At 44.6% G+C, this 19,743-nt stretch overlaps 2 protein-coding genes across 13 annotated transcripts in view; both read left to right on the top strand.

Annotated features, from left to right (window-relative positions):
* Window positions 1-7,412, top strand: part of PLEKHA1 (pleckstrin homology domain containing A1) — a 39,542-nt gene extending 32,130 nt beyond the window's left edge. For 3 of the 12 annotated variants that reach the window (XM_057417311.1, XM_057417313.1, XM_057417310.1), the window contains 4 exons: window positions 243-306; window positions 1,499-1,588; window positions 2,702-2,776; window positions 4,890-7,412. In XM_057417311.1, the coding sequence (XP_057273294.1) occupies window positions 243-306; window positions 1,499-1,588; window positions 2,702-2,776; window positions 4,890-5,219 (559 nt within the window). In that variant the 3' untranslated portion in view covers window positions 5,220-7,412. Of the gene's footprint in view, window positions 1-242; window positions 307-1,498; window positions 1,617-2,701; window positions 2,807-4,889 lie in introns of all 12 variants that reach the window. The other 9 variants (XM_057417314.1, XM_057417321.1, XM_057417315.1 and 6 more) reach the window with 8 other exon arrangements.
* Window positions 7,413-16,526: 9,114 nt separating this feature from the next.
* HTRA1 (HtrA serine peptidase 1) overlaps window positions 16,527-19,743 on the top strand; it is a 35,748-nt gene continuing 32,531 nt past the window's right edge. Inside the window, exon 1 of the mRNA XM_057417307.1 lies at window positions 16,527-17,023. Coding sequence (XP_057273290.1) covers window positions 16,546-17,023 — 478 coding nt within the window. The 5' untranslated portion in view covers window positions 16,527-16,545. The remainder of the gene's footprint in view (window positions 17,024-19,743) is intronic.

Raw genomic sequence — 19,743 nt, 5'->3', positions numbered from 1 at the left:
AAGAGAAAATGGATATAGTGTCACACATGCCACTATAAATTAAAGAGTCTTAGGAATAAAGTGAGTAAGGGATGCTGGTTTGCTTTTTTCTACTTAGTATTTACCAAAGAAATAACAGTAGAGGGATAAGGAAATGCAAAGATCTTCAGACAACAAGCGCTCTCTGCACATCCTAGAGTCTCTGTGAAATAAAGTGGGAAAGTTGAACTTGCTGTTGAACTATTTTTGTGCTTTGTTTGCAGTGATATAATGATGAGAGACAATCTCTTTGAAATTGTAACAACTTCTCGAACCTTTTATGTACAGGTAATGTCTGGGTTTTATACTTTGGGCAAAACAAAGACTACCATAGTCAAAGCAGAGAGATGCTGCTGTTTTGCTTTTAAAAGTGTGCTTGGGTATGCTGTGATTTTCAGAAGGAATGCGATTTCTATTACGTTTCAGAAAGATGCATATAAGAAATCTTCCACATAACAGCAAGTGTTGTGTTGTTAGTGTATGAAAATACTGAACAATAAATCCTAATGTGATTTTATTGGCATTTGTATCTTCAGACTCTGTAGGATCAACTCAGTGTAGTAAATCTTTTATTTTGAAGTACTGAATTTTTAGGTCTAGTAATAGATTTCTTAGATTCAAATTAGTTTCCACTTTAAAATACCTATTAAAGCACAGCGACCTTTAGAGATCCATCCCTATTTAGTAATATGGATCCATGTGTACTTTATCCATTGCATCCTTTCCATGTCATCTAAAAATCACAAAGATTTGCTTTTCCTAGCTATGTGGGAATGTGATGCTCATAGTACTGGAAATAGTGTTGGAGTTTCCCTTGTAGGATCAGAAAGGTCTGTATAGCCTAATACAGGCAGTGGTGCCCGGTGCTGAGTTACGAGCTGAATATAACTGACATGTTGCAGATGTTTAATGCTGGGTGGATGTGCTAGTTTAATGAAGCAGAAACCTAATTAGGAGATAGCTTTAGCTTTTGATCTGCCTTTATCCCAGATACGTGCACCCTTGGTATTCAGTGTTCATCTATGTTGGGTTGTTATTCTGAGTAAATGTACAGCTGACCCCCAAAAGAGACTGGGTTTTATTTGACTGCAGCTCTTCAGTAAATACCTCACAGAAGTAAAGTGCAGCAGTGACTGAGGAGTACAGGTTTTGTTGTTGGCCAAAAACTGCTTAAGAGGAGTCAGATCTGTAACAATTTGTGTGGGTGCTTTAACTTTTTTGTTTGCTGGAAGTAAAGATTTGAGTCGAGTACGCAAATAGTATAAAAATACTTCTTGCTTAATATTGTATATAACTATATGCATATAGTAAATTCAGGGTAAGATTTTAAGAAATCATGGTTAAAGCCACAGGGACTTCCATTTCTTAAATCACGGACTACTGAAGTAGGGGTAGGGCTGTCATTTTAATGCAGAGGGTCAGGACACTGGGACATTTGCAAGCTGATCACATTAAATACAATGCATGTTGTTTGATCCAGGCGGACAGTCCAGAAGACATGCACAGTTGGATAAAAGCAATTTCTGGGGCCATTGTAGCACAGCGGGGACCTGGAAGATCAGCGGCTTCCGTATGTTACTCTGAACCTCAGAGAAAATGTGATTAACTGATGTTCCCTTGTGCACATGAAGTTCTAATTGGTTTTTTGTTCCCTCTCACCTGTTCTCTGTCCTGTCCTGTAGTAACGTGGCATCTTTGCATGAACTTTCATACAGACTGGCATAGAATATGTTGTGTTTTTTAATTGGGCACTTATCTAAGTCTTACCTATATATATAACTATGTGCATTGTATTGTCTTGAACATGTAGATAATGCAACTGCTAACCTAGAAGAAGTCTCCTGAGTTCAGTAGGATCTTTGTCACTACTACTAGTTTGGAAGTAAAACTGAAACGTTCTAATTCCTGCGAGGTGTGTCTGCTGATTATTGACTTTTGCAATCAACTTGCAAAATCCTAATTTGTTTTTAACAACTCTCGCTACTAAATTGTTGTTTTCTGGTGTTGATAGTCTATTGTATATGCAGATACAGAGTCAAATTTAAAGTGACTCCTCTAAGAGATCTCTGCTCGCATGAATTAGTTTCTTCTACGGTTTGAAACGTAGCGTGAACACCACCGAGCTTTACTGAACTGAGACACCGTGACAAAGCTTAATATTTGTGAAGCCATGTGGATGCCAGCACTTCATGCATTTAAACTGCATGAGATGTTCAGTACAAAGTGCATGAGCTTGTGATAAGCAGCAAAGGTTTCTGTGGTCTCACAGTGTCTCCAAGTATATGTAGATTTAACACATCGAGTACTTTACAGTTCAGATGTTGCAAGCTGTGGTTTTCACTTTCTGGCTATGGGATGTTTTGTAGTAAACTGAATATATCATTACCCCCATCATCTGAAATCTGAGAATGTAAATCTGGCTTTTGATTACACATTTGCATTGATTCAGTGTTTCATTTAACTCTAAGCTCTCAATTAGTTTTTGCAGCCAGGAGCTGCTTCACGCTTTGAAATACAACTCCCCATCATTAAGTTCTGTTTCTTTTTGGGGGAATGAAGATATGCAGATAACTGTTCTTTGTGTATGCTTATTTTTTTTGTGGGGCTGACTGAGCAATCTAGCTATTACTGTCTGCATCACTTCTTTCTTTTTCCCTCTCTTCTCTTCTTTCCCCAAGTATAGGTTACTCTAATCTTAGCTTTGCACTGTGTTCCAGATGCGGCAGGCCAGAAGGCTGTCGAATCCTTGTATACAGAGGTATACATCAAGAACTGGTGAATGCAGCACGTATGTGGGCTCTCATGTAAACTTGCCTTCTTAACAGAGGGCTAGAGACTAATTTGCACTATAAAAAAACTAAAAGTATGGCTACCTGTTGTCATTCCCATTACTTAAAGCTAACTAATAAATTATATCATTCACTTACAGGTTCTCACTGTTTTTTCTTGCTTTTAAAATAATTGGGAATTAAAACTGGCAAAACCATGTCATGATACTTCAAACCATGCTGTCTATTTAAACATAAGTTATGTGATGTCATTGTAACAGGAAAGTATTAAATCTAATTTGCATGAGAGTTCATATTTCCATTTTACTTTCCATTTGTTTTATGAAACTGCGCAAAAGCAAAATGAGATTTAAGCTACCCACAAACTAATGCAGATGCGTGCACAGAAAAACATGCACGTTGTAACTCTAGCAATTGGAAGGATAATATTGTAGCCTGATTTGCATGGCTTCTAAGTCTCTGCATGAAATGATGCATTCCAGCGTAGAAGCATTGCAATGTGTAATTGGTACACTGTTCAAAGCAGTCCGTTTTAGGAGTAATCCAGCAGCATAGTCTCTTAACTGTGAAATTACAGTCAGTGTGGGTAGTAAAATCTGAGTATCCAAATCAGCTCAATTTATAGACATCTTGTCCTCACATGCCTTACTTTTATGCTATTTGTTGAACTCAAGTTATTGAAAATAAGAATAGTAGGTAAATCACTGAATGATGTTTTTCCTGAATTGGAGTATCAAGTCAGGTGTGAAATAAGGCAGTGTAAATCATGTGAAAGACTTCAATGAAACTCAGCACAAAACTGAAGTCCAAAACAAGTTGCACAGCTCCTTCACCCAGTGGTGAACTGTTGTTCACTATAGTGAACCCAATACTGAACTATTAGTTACTGAATTCTGCCAAGGACTACTGTATTTCTTTTAATGAAATATGATTAAATTGATGACCTTATGTCATAGCATTCTAAAACTTGGGAAACTGCTGTGAAAGAATAAGTATTTCATTTAGGATGTCTTATTTGCATCTTGGATATACATCTATGATGGTTTTTTTTTTGCTAATATATGTGCTTGAAAAGTGACTTCCATCCACACATGGGGCTGCAACCCTAAGGCTTGTGATGGCAGAAGTGGCAGCAGCTGCAGCCCCTGTGGCATGCAGAGTGAGGTATTCACTGCATCATCACACATAGCACTTATTCACATCACTTAAAACTGTATCCAGCGCTGCTTTAGATATCCCTAAGTATCTGGGACATCCTGACAGAGCTGATAGATGTGATGCAGAACCTAAGGAATGTTTTGTTCTGGAGCTGTAGATCAGGCAGGGTATCCTAAGATATGTAAAATGGCACTCTGTGCCTATGCTGTAGGCATCTAAATGTTTCCTAGGTAGTCTGGGAATTTGTTTCTATCAGTAAGTAAATGGTGGATGATTTTTTTCCACAGTATCAATCTAACAGTTATGTAAAGGCCAACAGAATGGCAGTTAATACTATTAAACACAAGAAAATAACTTGGCAATCAGAAGGAATAGCTTCAAAATCAGTTTCTTGCTCCATTAACTTTGGAAATTGTTACACAGTCTTGATAGCACAAAGTAGTTACTATTTTTGTTTGGTCCCTGGGGAGACTGGAACCCCGTAAGGAGGGATCAGTAAAATGTGCATCACTTCAGGATTTAGCATGGGAGCACCTGATGTATACGGGTATGTTTGAATACATTTTTCTCTTGGAAAGGTGTCGCTTTCAAATGTGTATCTTCACAAGGTTACTTAACATAGTAAAATGAGAAGCCTCAATTTGCTGGACTCTGTTATACAGTCTAAAGAGCTGCTGAAGTTGATTTAAGAAATGTAATGTCTTCAAATGAAGAACCTGACATTGTGTCACATACTGCTGTAAGCTCACATTTAATAACACACCGCCTTGAGAAAAGCACCTGCCTCCCGCTGCTGTGGCTGATGCTTCGCTTTGTGTATTTTCTGTCTTGGTTTTATTGTTTTCTCTGAGAGCAAACTCTGAAACTGCATCTTTCCAGTGTGCTCTCGATGGCTTCCTCTGACACCTGCTCTTCTTTTTCCAGGAGCATCCCGAGTCTTCTTCCGAACCCAACCATGCTCTCCGTTCTGCCATCCCAGCCCCAGCCTCCTCACATTCCACAGCCGCTCACGGCAGCCCTCTGGTCCCAAACCCTCACACCAAATACCCTGCCTTGGAGAAGCGAGGATTTCACGAGTCTTTTACCAAGGCCAGGCCAGGGAGCTACAAGATCCAGGTTGTCACTCCAAGAGAATCAGCTTCCAAAGTGACTGAACGGGGCTTCTCGGAACCCCAAAGTAAAAATGGCACTCAGGAACAGGATCCTGGCCTTGTGGATCTGGATGATGCAAGCCTTCCAGTTAGTGATGTGTAATGATGGAAGTGTTTGGAGAATGATCCATTTGTTTGGTCCTCTTAATTTCCTTGCTCGGACTTTGAACCAAAGAAAATTATAGGAAATGAGAACAAAAAAACCGGAACACTGATTTTTATATATATGGATGTGTGTGTGTTTGTGTGCACACATGTGTATATATAAGGTGTTAGTATATTGCCTTTCAGCTGAGGGTCAGAAATGGACCTTAGGTGTTTTCTCAAAGCCTGAAAGTAAATCACTTACTAGGGAGGGGACACTGCACAGTTTAGGAGGAAAACTAAAGCAAAAGACAAAACCAAAATGTACTTGTGCGAGTAAGCAAGGTACCAGCAACTCTTCATTCCTAATCTGGCACACTTAACAAATTCACAACTAATGCTACATTGTGGAGAACTCATTGCCAACAAATGCGATTATTTAATATCATTTTGAACTGCAGTGAGGCTTTAGGCATAGATGAGGATTGTTTCTCTCCGTGACTTTCAGATAGGAAATGCACAGAAAGTTTCTTCTGTTCTTTAGGATCAACAGTGTCGACGGATTTGTTATCAGACCCAGAATTCTGAATTGTGGAATTCTCATTATGGTGCTGTGAAATGTCCACTAAAATAATATTTTGAATAGTCAGCCTATTTTTGATGCACTCCTGAAGGTGGGTTATAGCCTTTTGCACATTGGGTTTTCAATGGACTGCATGTCACGGTGAGTGTTCTGGAGGTGGGGAGAAGAGAAATTGGACTTTGGAATTCGGACACTTTTTAGGTCTTTTGAACTAAGTAGGGTTTCTATTGTGTTACATTAGGCTTTGCAGCAATTAATTTCTCTTAAATGTCTAAATGTGTCGTTTGATAACTGTTTTGAGAATGGTTTTCTTACCAGTGCTTTGTGAGCAGTTCTCGTCTCTGTATTGATCAGTGGAAGACCTCCTGGGTTAGTTTTGTCATTGTTGGTACCGAGCTGTTCATAGTCATGCAATCGTGGCCTATAACTTTCGGTGCACTAAGAATCTTAAGTGCCTGTGTTTTTTCTCACGTTGTTGAAACACTTTGGGATTAGTTATGTACACCAACCATTCCTAATGGTTTTGAACACTGGCTGGGAGTTGGTCTGAGTAGCATAGTCTGAAACAGCTATTTAAAACAGGAAACTTCCATGAGGGATACCAGTGTTCTGGCATTGCACCTGCTAGCTGTGCAATATATGGTTTGTTTAAAAGGAGAGTATTTGTTCTCTGTGTACACTGTGTTACGGGGCTTCAGTGATGCAAATGGGAAGAACCTTTACATTTCAAGTATTGGATTAGATGGGGTGTGTCCTGTTCATCATTTTTGACAAAGAAATGTTTGCTTTAATCCCAACCCCACAAATATCTCATGCTGCTGCTTAGTGTGATTCAGATTGTCCAGCTTGGTGATACTTTGGGTTTTTTGGTCTCCTGGAACCTAAGATGCATATCATACAAGTCCATCTTCTCTCCAGCTTCCAAACTGACTTCCTGCTTGAGAGATATGGATGGCTTTGCCATGATAATTTGTTGATCCAAGGATAGACTAATTGGTGTCATAGAAGAATGAAATATATCTAACTTCAAAACCTTAAATTCTATCAGCACCTTCATCTTTTTGTTTATCCATAAGCTAACTAACCACTGTCTTAAGGCAGTGGTCTTTGTAAATGACTGGTTTTGTTTGACTCTTTAGATATATGTGAAAACTAGCACAGAATTGGAAGTTCCTGTAAATGTCTGTACTAGTATTGTAGGTTTTAACTTCTATACAGATAATAGCTCTTTAAAAGCTTATTTTTTCACAAGTACATTCTGTGTGGAAGACACTTTGCATTGAAATATTTTTTACTGTAGTCTAACATCTGAAATCACCCGCTCTGGTACAGCTTTCACACTGCATGTTCATTCTATTATATTTTGGTATTGGCAATTTTCCACATTGGGTGGAGGTAAAGCAGCTCCATTATGGGACTTACAAAAAGAGGGGGGCAAAAAAAAAAAAGAGGAAAAAAGAACTACTGTTGTAGTTCAGTAGCATAGGGAAATATTTGTGGTTGGTAATTGTCAGGGTCTCCTATTTATCAGTACTTTTATAAATCTATGAAAATTGTTAAATTATTTTAGAAACAGTGCTGTAAATATGTCACATTGAAATTGTCAATAAATCAGTTTGGGTAACTTAATATCTGGCTCCGTTTCCTTGTTAAATATCAGAACAATGTATTTCTTTGGAGCATATAAAAGCTCAAATTATCCTTTATCCAGCTATAATGTCTTAATTCCTCAAATCTGACCAGGTTGTGTAGCCTAAGAAAGAAATTGAACAGAATGTGCTGTTTTTCTTACACTGTCCTTGGTCTCTTCTGTGGAAGTTTTACATGTTATGCAAGGGAAATCAATCAGGTTTCTTTTGCATCAGTGGAAGGGAAGAGATGAGGCAAGGTAATGTCAAGTTAACCATTGGGAAACTATCAGGCACCATCTGAAAGGGGGGAAAAACCAGAATGCCCCAGGAGAACAAAATGTAACGTGTTTTCCTGGCTTTATAGTGTTGTATGAGAAAGGTTCTCTCTCCAAAATGTATTCCTGAAATAACACCACCTGGATATCATCTGGAAGCACCTCACTGTATGGTAGACAGTGTGATACCATCATACTTGAGTGACTGCACTTCCCAAGTCCTTTTCCCTGTTGTAAAGCAGCACACTCAATCTGTCCCAACAGTACACAAGCTTCAGCTAAAGAACAGGAACTGAGGTAAGATACAGGCTGAACGCACAAATTCCAGCTCCACTGCGACATCTTCTGACCGTGAATTACTCCAGGTACGTGCACATCTGCAGCTGCACTAGTATCAGTGTGCATGCTCTTGCCCCCAACATTTGGCTCCCTGACACGCATCTTCTAGAGGAGCTGCTGCCCTGAGTGCCTTGAAGCTCCCTTTTTCACCAGTCGCACAGGCCAGAGCTGGTGTGGAACGTGGATTTAATTGTACCTTCAGTAGCCCATCTCCATTTAAATTGGGTGTTTTCAGCTTTAGCCTAACATCACCAAGTTCCAAAAGCAGCTTGACTGCAGTGTTGTGGAGCCGATGTTCCAGTAAGGTCCTTGGTACACCAAGTTAGCTACTAACCCACGTACAGCAATACAATTAATAGTTCCCAGTATTAAATAACCAGAATAAATTAACAATCGGTGGCTGCAACTCAAATGCAGTTAAACAGGCTGAAAACACCGGTTCTAGTTCACTATTTTACCACATGCATCTCTGCTGCTTAGCTTTCAGCTTTTTTGGTCCTCATTATTTTCATCAAAACCTTTGTTACTTCTCACAGCCTGTTGAGACCCGAGCTGTGGTCACTGGAACGACTTGGATGCTCTGTCTTACTACGTGCCGTCTCGCATGTCTGTGTTCGCTGTGTGCTTCTTGCCCCTTTACTGAAGAGGGAATTGAGTTATTCTTTCTGGTCATAGATTTAAACCCACTGTGTTGCAATAAGAAATTCAGAGAAACTGTGACTGCTAAATCTACAATCCACATGCCTGAAGGTAACTGCCAAAAGGCAGTGGTCCAGAATATAGTTTTATTATGCTGGAATACACCGTAACCTCACGGAATAACAGGATGTCAGCACCACCTAGAGGTCATGCTCTAGCTTTAAACATTACTCAAGTCGGGCATTTAATTCTGAAGTGTATCTCTTGAGTCTTAGAAATCCATCTTAAAACTCCAGTTAAGTCATTGGACCACTCCAAGTTGTTTTGTTGTGGGTTTCATGGTGGTTTTCTTCTAAACTCTTGCTCCTTGCAAGCTTTGAATAGCAATGGCAGCAAATTGAAGACATCAAAACATCCCTTTCTCCTGCTGTTTTTCTTCACACCAGTTTATTCCTGAGGAAGCTGAGATGTTACAGTGAGAAAGTGAATAATCTGTTAACTTGTCCAGTGAATAATGAAAGTCAGGGGTTTCTCGTGATGCTACTGACTGGAAAACAATTGCAGACAATGAGAGGATGCTAAAAAATAGTTGGAACAGAAGAAATTTAAGAACTGCCCCTACATAGAATGGTTTGGGTTGGAAGGGACCTTAAAGCTCATCCAGCTCCAACCCCTGCCACGGGCAGGGACACCTTTCACTAGAGCAGCTTGCTCCAAGCCCCTGTGTCCAACCTGCCCTTGAACACTGCCAGGGATGGGGCAGCCACAGCTTCTCTGGGCACCCTGTGCCAGCGCCTCAGCACCCTCACAGGGAAGAGCTTCTGCCCAAGAGCTCATCTCAGTCTCCCCTCTGGCAGGTTAAAGCCATTCCCCTTGGCCTGTCCCTACAGGCCCTTGTCCCAAGCCCCTCTCCAGCTTTCCTGCAGCCCCTTTAGGCACTGGAGCTGCTCTCAGGTCTCCCCTTCAGGAGCCTTCTCTTCCCCAGGCTGCCCCAGCCCAGCTCTCTCAGCCTGGCTCCAGAGCAGAGCTGCTCCAGCCCTCGCAGCATCTCCATGGCCTCCTCTGGACTCACTCCAACAGCTCCAGGTCCCTCTTGTGCTGCTGCCCCAGAGCTGGATCAGGACTGCAGGGGGGTCTCCCCAGAGCACAGCAGAGGGGCAGGATCCCCTCCCTGAGCTGCTGCTCACACTCCAGAGGTACAGCCCAGCACACAGGGGGGTTCTGGGCTCAAGCACCCACTGAAGCCGGGTCATGGGGAGCTTCTCATCACCCAGCACCCACAAGTCCTTCTCCTCAAGGCTGCTCCATCCAGGTTCTGCCCGGTCTGTGTGCTTGGGATTGCCCTGACCCAGATGCAGGACCTTGTAGGTGGCCTTGTTGACTGGGGGGGGGGGGGGTGTGTTGTCCCAGTTCTTGAGCCTATCTATGTTCCTCTAGATGACATCCCATGTTTCCCTGCAGTAAACCAGTACAAGAGAAGCCTCGTGCAAACAGCTAGGTAGTAATTCAGTTTTATGCGAATAGCCTTTTCTGAATGAGAAGCAGGTATCCATCTGGTAGATGATTGTACCAAATGTGCAGGCTCAAAACATTCATTATGGCTCGGAAGAGACGCGTAACGCAGTAACTTGCTGCACTACGAGGCCTTGAGCTGAGCTTGTTGACCTTCAATCACTGCAGTTTAAAGTTTCCGGGATGTACCTGGGAAACTGGTTATCTGGAGTGATGCAGCTGGGCAGAAGCACCTTTACACTGTCTCAGGTGAGCACAGCCTCTTCAACTACCAGACTGGGAAGGAAGCATCTCCAGTAGGCAAAGTAATGCGACACGAAGATGATAGAAACTTGGAGCTAAACCAGAGCAATCAGAGCTCCAGCTGAAGGACAGGACATAACCAGTTTGAAACGTCATTCTTTACTAACTCAGCTGCCATTTTAATCATCTTACTTTTTGACTTTGAGGTTTTGCAATTGTTTATATAGGTTAAGACACTGCAGTCCTATACAGACCTAAGTTAAAAGTGCATACAGCAACGCAGTGTGTACCTCCTATCACAAAAAAAGGCTCTGTTAGTAGAAAATATTGCTGTCTAAAGACCAATTTGTTTTAGGCTCTATAGGAAATCTGTATCACAACAGATGGAGAAATCAGTGAGCACACCAAAAGTGTGCACTCTGAAGGTGTGCAACAGACCTGGTTTTATAAAGATTCCGTATTAATTTGAGGTGGGAAAAAGGGAAGAAATTAAAGAGGAGTTTAAAGTTTAAAAGTTAAATGAAATAAAACCCATTTGAAGCCCTCTGTGCTATTTATAGTTTTAACCTTTCATCAGTTTCATTTAATGTCTTAATACTTTTAGAGCACAGCTTCTGTAACTATTTGATGCTCCAAGCCAGTAAGCTGCTGAAGAGCTCCTGAGATGATGCTTCCATGGAAGCAATGAAGGCTGCTGGCAGGAGCAGTGAAGTGTGAATCCTGCTCCACAGCTGAATCGTGTCCATCAGTGCTGTGGGGCTTCGCTGCAGCCTCTCCAAGAGCCAGGACCTGGTACTCGTTTGTTACGGCCGTGTGTAATGGGGTAGCAGTGTGGAATATCGCTCCTCAAAGTGCCACCTTTGGCACTGTAATTAGGGATTTGCATTTAAAATGACTGTCAGCACTGTAATTTTCCATATAGATCTGCAGAGTGAACGCAGCTTTTAGGAATTTCAACCACTCTGCTGCACGACATTCCTGTTGTCCCCATTCTCCTAATGATAACTGAGCAGGACACCAGAGAAACGCCTGTTCTCAATAGGCGGGTGTCAGCTGCAGGTTCCCATCGCAGTGCACTTGTTTCCTGTAAATTAACATTAGGTTCATTATGAAGCCTCCACGCTTGCTTTACAGTCCCTGCCCATAGTGCAATGCTCCTGGTTGTAGGGCTGCCCTCGGACACCAAGGGAAATCCAAATCCATATTTAACTGTTTCAGACCATCAGTGTCTCAGGCCAGGTTGCTTGGTTTCCTGTGAGGACCCACAAAAGACACTTCTGATCTTTGCTCTATTCCGTACACTGTGCCAACAGCTGCACTTGTCGAGCACCGGGGCTGAATTCACATCTGGAAAAGAGTGTGCTGTTTAAATCCCCTGGTTTGCTGCCATTCTCTTTCCAAGTAACAGCATTTCTTTGGTAATGAAATGAAACCGGCACTGGGATTTAAGAAGTAAGGTTGGGGGTTGTGTTGTTTGATGGGTTGTGCTTGGTTGGTATTTAACAAGACAGAGAAGTCTACAAAGTAGAGAAGTCCTGGGTTTTGGAGGGTGGGGGTAGGATGTTAAATCCTGGCCAGAAACTGGGAGAAAGCCATCAGCAAATGAAGCTAAATGATAACACAGGCGTAATAAACCTAGACAAGCTTTCTGCAAAGTCCAAGCTGCTTGCTTTGCTCAGAACATCAGCCCTCTGGCCATGCCAAACTTCTCCCATCCTCTCTTTTCTGGCCAACATCCTTCTGGTCCCAGACTATAATGTTAACCCCTTTCTCTCCTGTCATCTTTTATCATCATTTCCTTGCTTCTTCCTTCCCACCCTTTCCAGGTGTGCCCAGATGATCCCTCCAAAGCCGTTTCCTTGTCCAACATGTACAGTAGCAATGCAAGGATCCTGTGCCAAGTGCTGCCGGCTTCTCTCACCCCCTCTTTTGCCTAGGAAGCCACTGGAGGTAGCAGCTCCTACCAAGAGGCATTCTGCTGCTGGCCTAAACCCAGATCCCAAAGGCTGCACGCGATACGTTTCAGGTAACGTGGCACCCAGGAAAGCTTGCTTCTGTAGCACACCATCATACTGCAGGAGGGATGGACCTGCTCAGGATTGTCCAGAGGAGGCCTTGGAGATGCTGCGAGGGCTGGAGCAGCTCTGCTCTGGAGCCAGGCTGAGAGAGCTGGGCTGGGGCAGCCTGGAGAAGAGAAGGCTCCTGAAGGGGAGACCTGAGAGCAGCTCCAGTGCCTGAAGGGGCTGCAGGAAACCTGGAGAGGGGCTTGGGACAAGGGATGTAGGGACAGGCCAAGGGGAATGGCTTTAACCTGCCAGAGGGGAGACTGAGATGAGCTCTTAGGCAGAAGCTCTTCCCTGGGAGGGTGCTGAGGTGCTGGCACAGGGTGCCCAGAGAAGCTGTGGCTGCCCCATCCCTGGCAGTGTTCAAGGCCAGGTTGGACACAGGGGCTGGGAGCAAGCTGCTCTAGTAGAAGGTGTCCCTGCCCGTGGCAGGGGTTGGAACTGGATGAGCTTTAAGGTCCCTCCAACACAAACCAGTCTGGACATTAGGGCAAATTCCAGAGCCTTGGCAGCACCATCCAAATGCTCCTACCTTTAGGAGTATCAGTGAACCTTAGATGGAGCCTCCCATCATCCAGTTCTGTTTGAAAAGTAGGAGGTGAAGTATTTCATGAGCAAGTCTCTCAAGTGCAAGTATTTTTCAGAGCACATTTTTGGCCTCTCTGACTAACGATAAATGCCCATGGGCTTGGATAGCTCTTCTGTGAGAAAACACTGCGATGGGAGAGATATAATATCTTGTGTGTTAATAGTGCCTTTCAGGTGTAAGGCATTTCTGCACAGATAACGCTTTGGGATGTATTTTATTCCCTTTGCAGTGTTTATCAACAAATGTACATCCCTTTTCTGTGCTATTTAAGAAGAAATATTGGCTCGTGCATTATAGGTCTTTAGTAGCCTGTAAAGGAGCTTGAAGCAGGGTGAATTATATAGGAAAAAGAATCCTCCATCATGGAAAAGACACATAAATACAACGGGTGTTTCAAACTTTCTGTGAAAGCACTCCACATTTGAAGTAGTCCTTGAAGTAGTTCAATATTTAGCATAAGATGGGTAGACTTTATAAGCCGAACAGCTGAGTTCAGTGTAAGTTAACACCTTATGCTTCCCTTTCTCTAGGCAAGGAGGCATTCACCTGACTCAGGTTTTGAACCAGGGCATTGACTTACTGAGTTACAGCTGCTCCAAGTGGTTTCCCTCAACAGGGCTTTTGTTAACGTGTTTTGAGCTTCATTCATGCCTTGCCTTTGCTCCCAGGAGTGACCCATACCAAAGGATGCCAAGCTAAAAAAGACACAGCCATCCATGGAGAGAGGATGACGGAACAAGGAGCTTTCCCACCACATGGAATTTGTTCCTACCTGTGAGGATAAGGCTCCAGGCACCTCAAACAGCAAGCTCCCTGCCAAAGGTAACACGGTAGAAAAGCCGAGAGCCTTTCTGGGGGGGGTAGGACCAAACCCCACAACAATTCATCAGTCTCTGGATATTTTGCTCCTGCTTCCAAATAGGACTTTATAAGATCTTCTACAAACCTGTGATTATTTATTTTTACTGAAAACTGCTCATCTTTCCTTAAAGACTTGTCTTTATTTAAAAGTAAAGGAGGGGAAAAACCAAAAGAGCCCAAATGAACCCTGAAGCTTATTAATAACAGCAAATAAGTAATGCATAAACAGTAATTTGGAACTGCTTTACCATAATATCCATCCATATTATATATGTATGTTTAGATATATTGTTATGCATCCATATTTTATATATATATATTAAGATATATACAGTTCCAAATCCATACTATATAGATGTTTATATATACAGTTATCTATTGTTATTTTATATATATATGTTTAGATATATATTCTATACAGTTATGAATCCATATTATATCTATTTTCATCTATATATAGATTTATATACTGTTTATAGAAACATGTATATAATATGGATACATATCAGTATAGAATATATATCTAAATATGTACAATATATAAACATATATATAATATGGATACCTAATATAAAATATATAAGTTGATACGTATACTGGTATTTATCCATATTATAGATGTAAGTTTAGATATATACTGTTATAGATCTATGTTATATAGGGACATGTTATCATATTATATAGGGACTGCTGTGATGGGATAAGGGGTAATGGGTTAAGACTTAAACAGGGGAAGTTTAGATTGGATATAAGGAGGAAATTCTTTACTGTAAGGGTGGTGAGGCACTGGAATGGGTTGCCCAGGGAGGTTGTGAACGCTCCATCCCTGGCAGTGTTCAAGGCCAGCTTGGACAGAGCCTTGGGTGAGATGGTTTAGTGTGAGGTGTCCCTGCCCATGGCAGGGGGGTTGGAACTTGATCCTAAAGTCCTTTCCAACCTGAACTATTCTATGATGCTATGTTTTTACATATATCTATCGACATTAAAAATATTTAAACTTGAAAACATTTTAAACCTTTTTCTGAGTTTTTAACATTCATGATTTTAACACTAAGGCATGTTTATTGAAATTGTTCCTGATTACTACTTTGGTCACTTCTGAAATCAAGCAATTCTCCTGACATCTCCTTCTTGTGCAGCACTGAAGTTATCGGAAAACAGCAGATGTGAGGGATTCATTGTGGAGCTTTCATTGGGAATATTGGTATCTACGTGGTTTCCCCACCTTCAGGTCCAAACCAAGCAGTTAAGTCAGTTTTGCACATTAATGATTTTGTGGTCCCAGTTTGATTTTATAATATTCCCTGGAAGAATTAGGTTTGAATTCTGACACATGGGGAGCTGCTTCCGCCTGCTCACGTGGCTCCTTATTAAAGGTTGTTCCACTTTTTGTAGCAGAAAAGACTTTGTATTCGCCTGTGTTACTGTGGTTGTCAGCATCCTCCATTTCTTAGTGGCAGCTCATAGAATCCCAGCCCGGTTTGTGTTGGAAGGGAGCTTAAAGCTCCTCCAAGTCCCAACCCCTGCTATGGGCAGGGACACCTTCCACTAGAGCAGCTTGCTCCAAGCCCTGTTCAACCCGGCCTTGAGCACTGCCAGGGATGGGGCAACCTAACAGTTAATAGCCTTTCATCTCACCTAATGGTATCTAAGTTCATCAAGCCCCTGGTTATCAGGTGCCTGGTAAAGATTCACTTAAATAATCACACATTGCTGGTTGGTTCACGAGTTAAATCGGCTTGTAATTAAAACACTGGCTGTGCTAGATTTCCACTATTAGTTCTTGTTGCATTTTCCCCTGTTAGCTTTGGAAATGATGTTGTTTTTTTTTTTTTTCCCTTGGAAAGTATTTGCGTGTAATTAAACCGCTTTTCAAACCACCCTGTATGTGCTGGATGGGCACAGAGGCCTCTGTCCGGCTCTGGCAGTTGCGCAGATAAAACGGCTCAGCTACCCCGGGCCATGGCTGAAGGCTGTTTTCTCTTCTCCTTTCGGTTGATTAACCTTCTGCTAATTGCTGGTACCCGCCTCACCCTGCGGCTCCGAGCATCTCGGGTGCAGTGGAGGGGGCCGGGAGACGCCTCCCAGTGTCTTCGGGTCCCTGAGGCGTGTTCCCAAGGGGAATTTCTCGGCATCACTTTGTATTCCCGGCAGGGCATTTGCAGGCAGCGGACGGGCTGACAGCATCATCTCCCCGTCCGCTTCTTATCGCCAATGGAAACGTTATCAGTGCGTAGATTGCCTTTCCCGTAACTCCTGAAGTGGGGAAGAGCGTTCAACAGCCCCCTTTATCCCCTCGCGTTGGCAAGGGTATGTTACCATCGGGTTTGTGGCGCTAAACAACCAAGTTTAACAGCCGTTTTGGTGCTAAACAGCAACGGGCAGGGTCCCTTTGCCCCTAAAAGACAAGGCGGCGGGAGGAGACGGCGGGTTTATAGCCCGGGCTGGAGCCGGTAACGGGGGGTAAGGGGGTGTTAAGGCCTGGAGGGGGGGGCCGTACCCACCGCCGCCGCCGCTCCGCCCCACCGGCCGCACCGCCCCTCTCGCCGCCGCTTAAAGCCGCCGTCCCGCGGCGCCCCGCTCACCGCCCCTCGCCGCCGTCCCGCCGCGATGCCGCTGCGGGGCTGGAGCCTGCTGCCGCCGGTGCTGCTGCCGCTGCTCCTGCTGCTGGCGGGGCCGCTGCCCCCCGCCGCCGCCGCGCCGCCGGCCGCCTGCCCGGAGCGCTGCGATCGGTCGCGCTGCCCGCCGCTGCCCGCCTCCTGCCCCGGCGGAGCGGTGCTGGACGGCTGCGGCTGCTGCCGCGTCTGCGGGGCGGAGGAGGGCGAGCCCTGCGGCGGCGGTGGCGGCGGCCCGCCCTGCGGTGAGGGGCTCCAGTGCGTGGTGCCGCCCGGCGCCGGTGTCCCCGCCTCGGCCACCGTGCGCAAGCGGGCGGCGGTCGGGCGCTGCCTGTGCTCCAGCACCGAGCCCGTCTGCGGTAGCGATGCTGTTACCTACGCCAGCCAGTGCCAGCTGCGGGCCGCCAGCCGCCGCGCAGAGAGCCTTCGGCAGCCGCCCATCATCGCTATCCAGCGCGGAGCATGCGGGCAGGGTAAGGGCAGAGCGGGGACTTGAAGGGGACGGGACACCGCGGTGGGGCTGCGGCCCCGTCGTTCTCTGTTCCCTCTGCCCCAACTGGGGCTCCTGGCTGGACCAGGGAGGAGAGGGGCCAAGGAAAGGGCTGGCTTCAGCCTGGTGCTTCGGTTCAGGGAGAAAGTAGAGCGGGAATGCAGCGCTGGGCTTCGTCTGCCAAGTGTCAGGGGAAAAGGAAAACAGCCCTATATCCAGCTCTAAAACTAAACGTCTCCGCCCTCCGCCTGCAGAAGGGATGCTGCCGGGCTGGAACGCGAGGGAAGCTGGTTGCAAACCCGCAGAAGCCGGTGCGGGACTACAAGAAGTGTGGGAGAAATCCCTGATTGCGGTCCCCCCCCGGGCGCAGAGAAGTAAAGCCGGGGATGCCACAGCTCTGAAAAGCGGATCAATGATCAGATGTCGGCAGAGCAGGATCTCCTTGCTCGTTTTAGCAGATGCTCTTGGTTATTATTACTGATAAGGTAGCTAAAGAAGGGGGATGCTTGTAGCTGAGCAGCGTGCTATGCTGACCCTGGGGTGAGCTTTTAGTTTTGTCTTTGGAGGATCGAGAACAACACACCTGGTAGGATTTATCCTACAGCATTCCTATCATTTAGTTGTTATTTAGTCGAATCGGATGTCACTTGAGTACTTGGAGCCGCGGGATGGATGCGGGTTGTTTGTAAACTGCATCAGGACACGCTGTTGGGTTACGAAACTGGCTGTGCAGATGCAGTTGATGGAGTCTCCCAGTGAAGTGTTCAGGCTTGTAGAGATGAGGAGTGCAGGATGTAACACGTGAAGGCAAAACCTTCCTGTAGGATAAACAGGGGATGATCTTTACAAGATGCAATCCATAACAAAGGCTGGCTTAAACCGCATAAGCTGTGGCTGCACACTGCTTCCAAGCCACTCAGTTCAGGGGGTAATATGTGAAAATTAGCATGAATTCCACCTTTATTTATTGACTGACTTCTGGTAAGTCAATGCAGTTCCAGTGAGGGTTGATTCTTTGGGGTAGGTTGTAGCATTTCTGTATTTCTTTCTTAAAAAAGAAGTAATTTCCCAGATTTATCCATTATCTCCCCAGCAGAATGTTCTGATGTATAGTGACTATACATTCGGCTTGCTGATCCTCCACTACAGATTAAACTTAGAGCTCTGGTATTGATACAATCGAGTTCTTGTACCACTGGTTTCCCCCTCGGTTTCAAAGCTGCGTTGTGCTCCATAGAACAGCGCTGGCATTTACTGACACTGGAGACAATTCCAGCTTTCACGCTACAGTTTCCTGATCTCCAGTATAATATAATGCCTTGTGAGTTTTATTCTCAATTCATGAAACCAGTGTTGTTTTCTTGGTCTGTTCTGCTGAACGCTTGCAGAATTCAGGCTGTGTTGGAGCTGGAGGTAACATGGGCCTCTGGTGAGTTGTATGGACAACGTGCAGGCTGCACATAGACCTGGTATAGGAAAACAGCCTGGAGAAGAGAAGGCTCCTGAAGGGGAGACCTTAGAGCAGCTCCAGTGCCTGAAGGGGCTGCAGGAAACCTGGAGAGGGGCTTGGGACAAGGGCCTGTAGGGACAGGCCAAGGGGAATGGCTTTAACCTGCCAGAGGGGAGACTGAGATGAGCTCTTGGGCAGAAGCTCTTCCCTGTGAGGGTGCTGAGGCGCTGGCACAGGGTGCCCAGAGAAGCTGTGGCTGCCCCATCCCTGGCAGTGTTCAAGGGCAGGTTGGACACAGGGGCTTGGAGCAAGCTGCTCTAGTGGAAGGGGTCCCTGCCTGTGGCAGGGGTTGGAACTGGGTGAGCTTTAAGGCCCCTTCCAACACAAACCAGTCCGGGGTTCTATGAAAAATCCACTGCAGCAGATACACACCATGTGTACATCCAGACAACGGTTCTGTCCCATTGCACCTCTGGCTGGAGTGATGCTCATTTTCTGTATCACTAGGTGCAAAAGGAAGGTGCTGGAGAAGCTGACCAGCAGCACAGGTTTATTCCTAGACCACAGCAAATGTTCCTGCAAGTGAAGCTTTTTTCATATATAAAGAACTTAAAGCAAAAAGAAATGGAGAGGAGGCTGTAAAGTGCTGTTCCCTGGGGGTGGACTGAACCACTGTTTGAAAAGCCATCGCCTTGTGCGTGGCTCCTTAGAGTTGTTAAGTTTCAGTTTCATTCTGAGCTCATTTTCAGGAGTGGTTTTGCTACCTAGGGATGGAGTTATCTTTGGTAAAGTATTTCTGTGCTTCCATAGGAACATATCTATATAAATAACTTGGCGAGCACGCTGCAGTGGCCCAGGAGATGAGGGAATGTAGAGAAAGTGTTTGGAAAGCACTTTTGTTGTTGTTAAGTTTCACATCGCTTTAGAAGTTGGTCACGTTCAATATTCTGTAGATTGCAGAAAATAAAGTAAAACTTTTTGTCTTTCTCGGTTTTCATCTACTGAAGTCCACTGCTGGTGCTGATTTGGTACGTTGGCATTTCTCAGTGCATCTTTTCAAATGCTGGTCAAGTTTATGAGAGGATGCAGGAGAGGCAGGAGAAGGCTGCTCTGGGTCTGTGTGCGTAAGGGGGATGTATTCCTATGCAAAAATCATAGAGTCACTGGTTTGGGTTGAAGGGACCTTAAAGCTCATCCAGCTCCAACCCCTGCCACGGGCAGGGACACCTTCCACTAGAGCAGCTTGCTCCAAG

This window comes from Pezoporus wallicus, unplaced genomic scaffold (genome assembly GCF_028554395.1).
Source record: "Pezoporus wallicus isolate ANWC-B61680 ecotype Strahan unplaced genomic scaffold, APGP_CSIRO_Pwel_v1 contig_8188, whole genome shotgun sequence".
Taxonomy (NCBI): domain Eukaryota; kingdom Metazoa; phylum Chordata; class Aves; order Psittaciformes; family Psittacidae; genus Pezoporus; species Pezoporus wallicus.
This window is presented reverse-complemented; position numbering and strand designations above follow the sequence as displayed.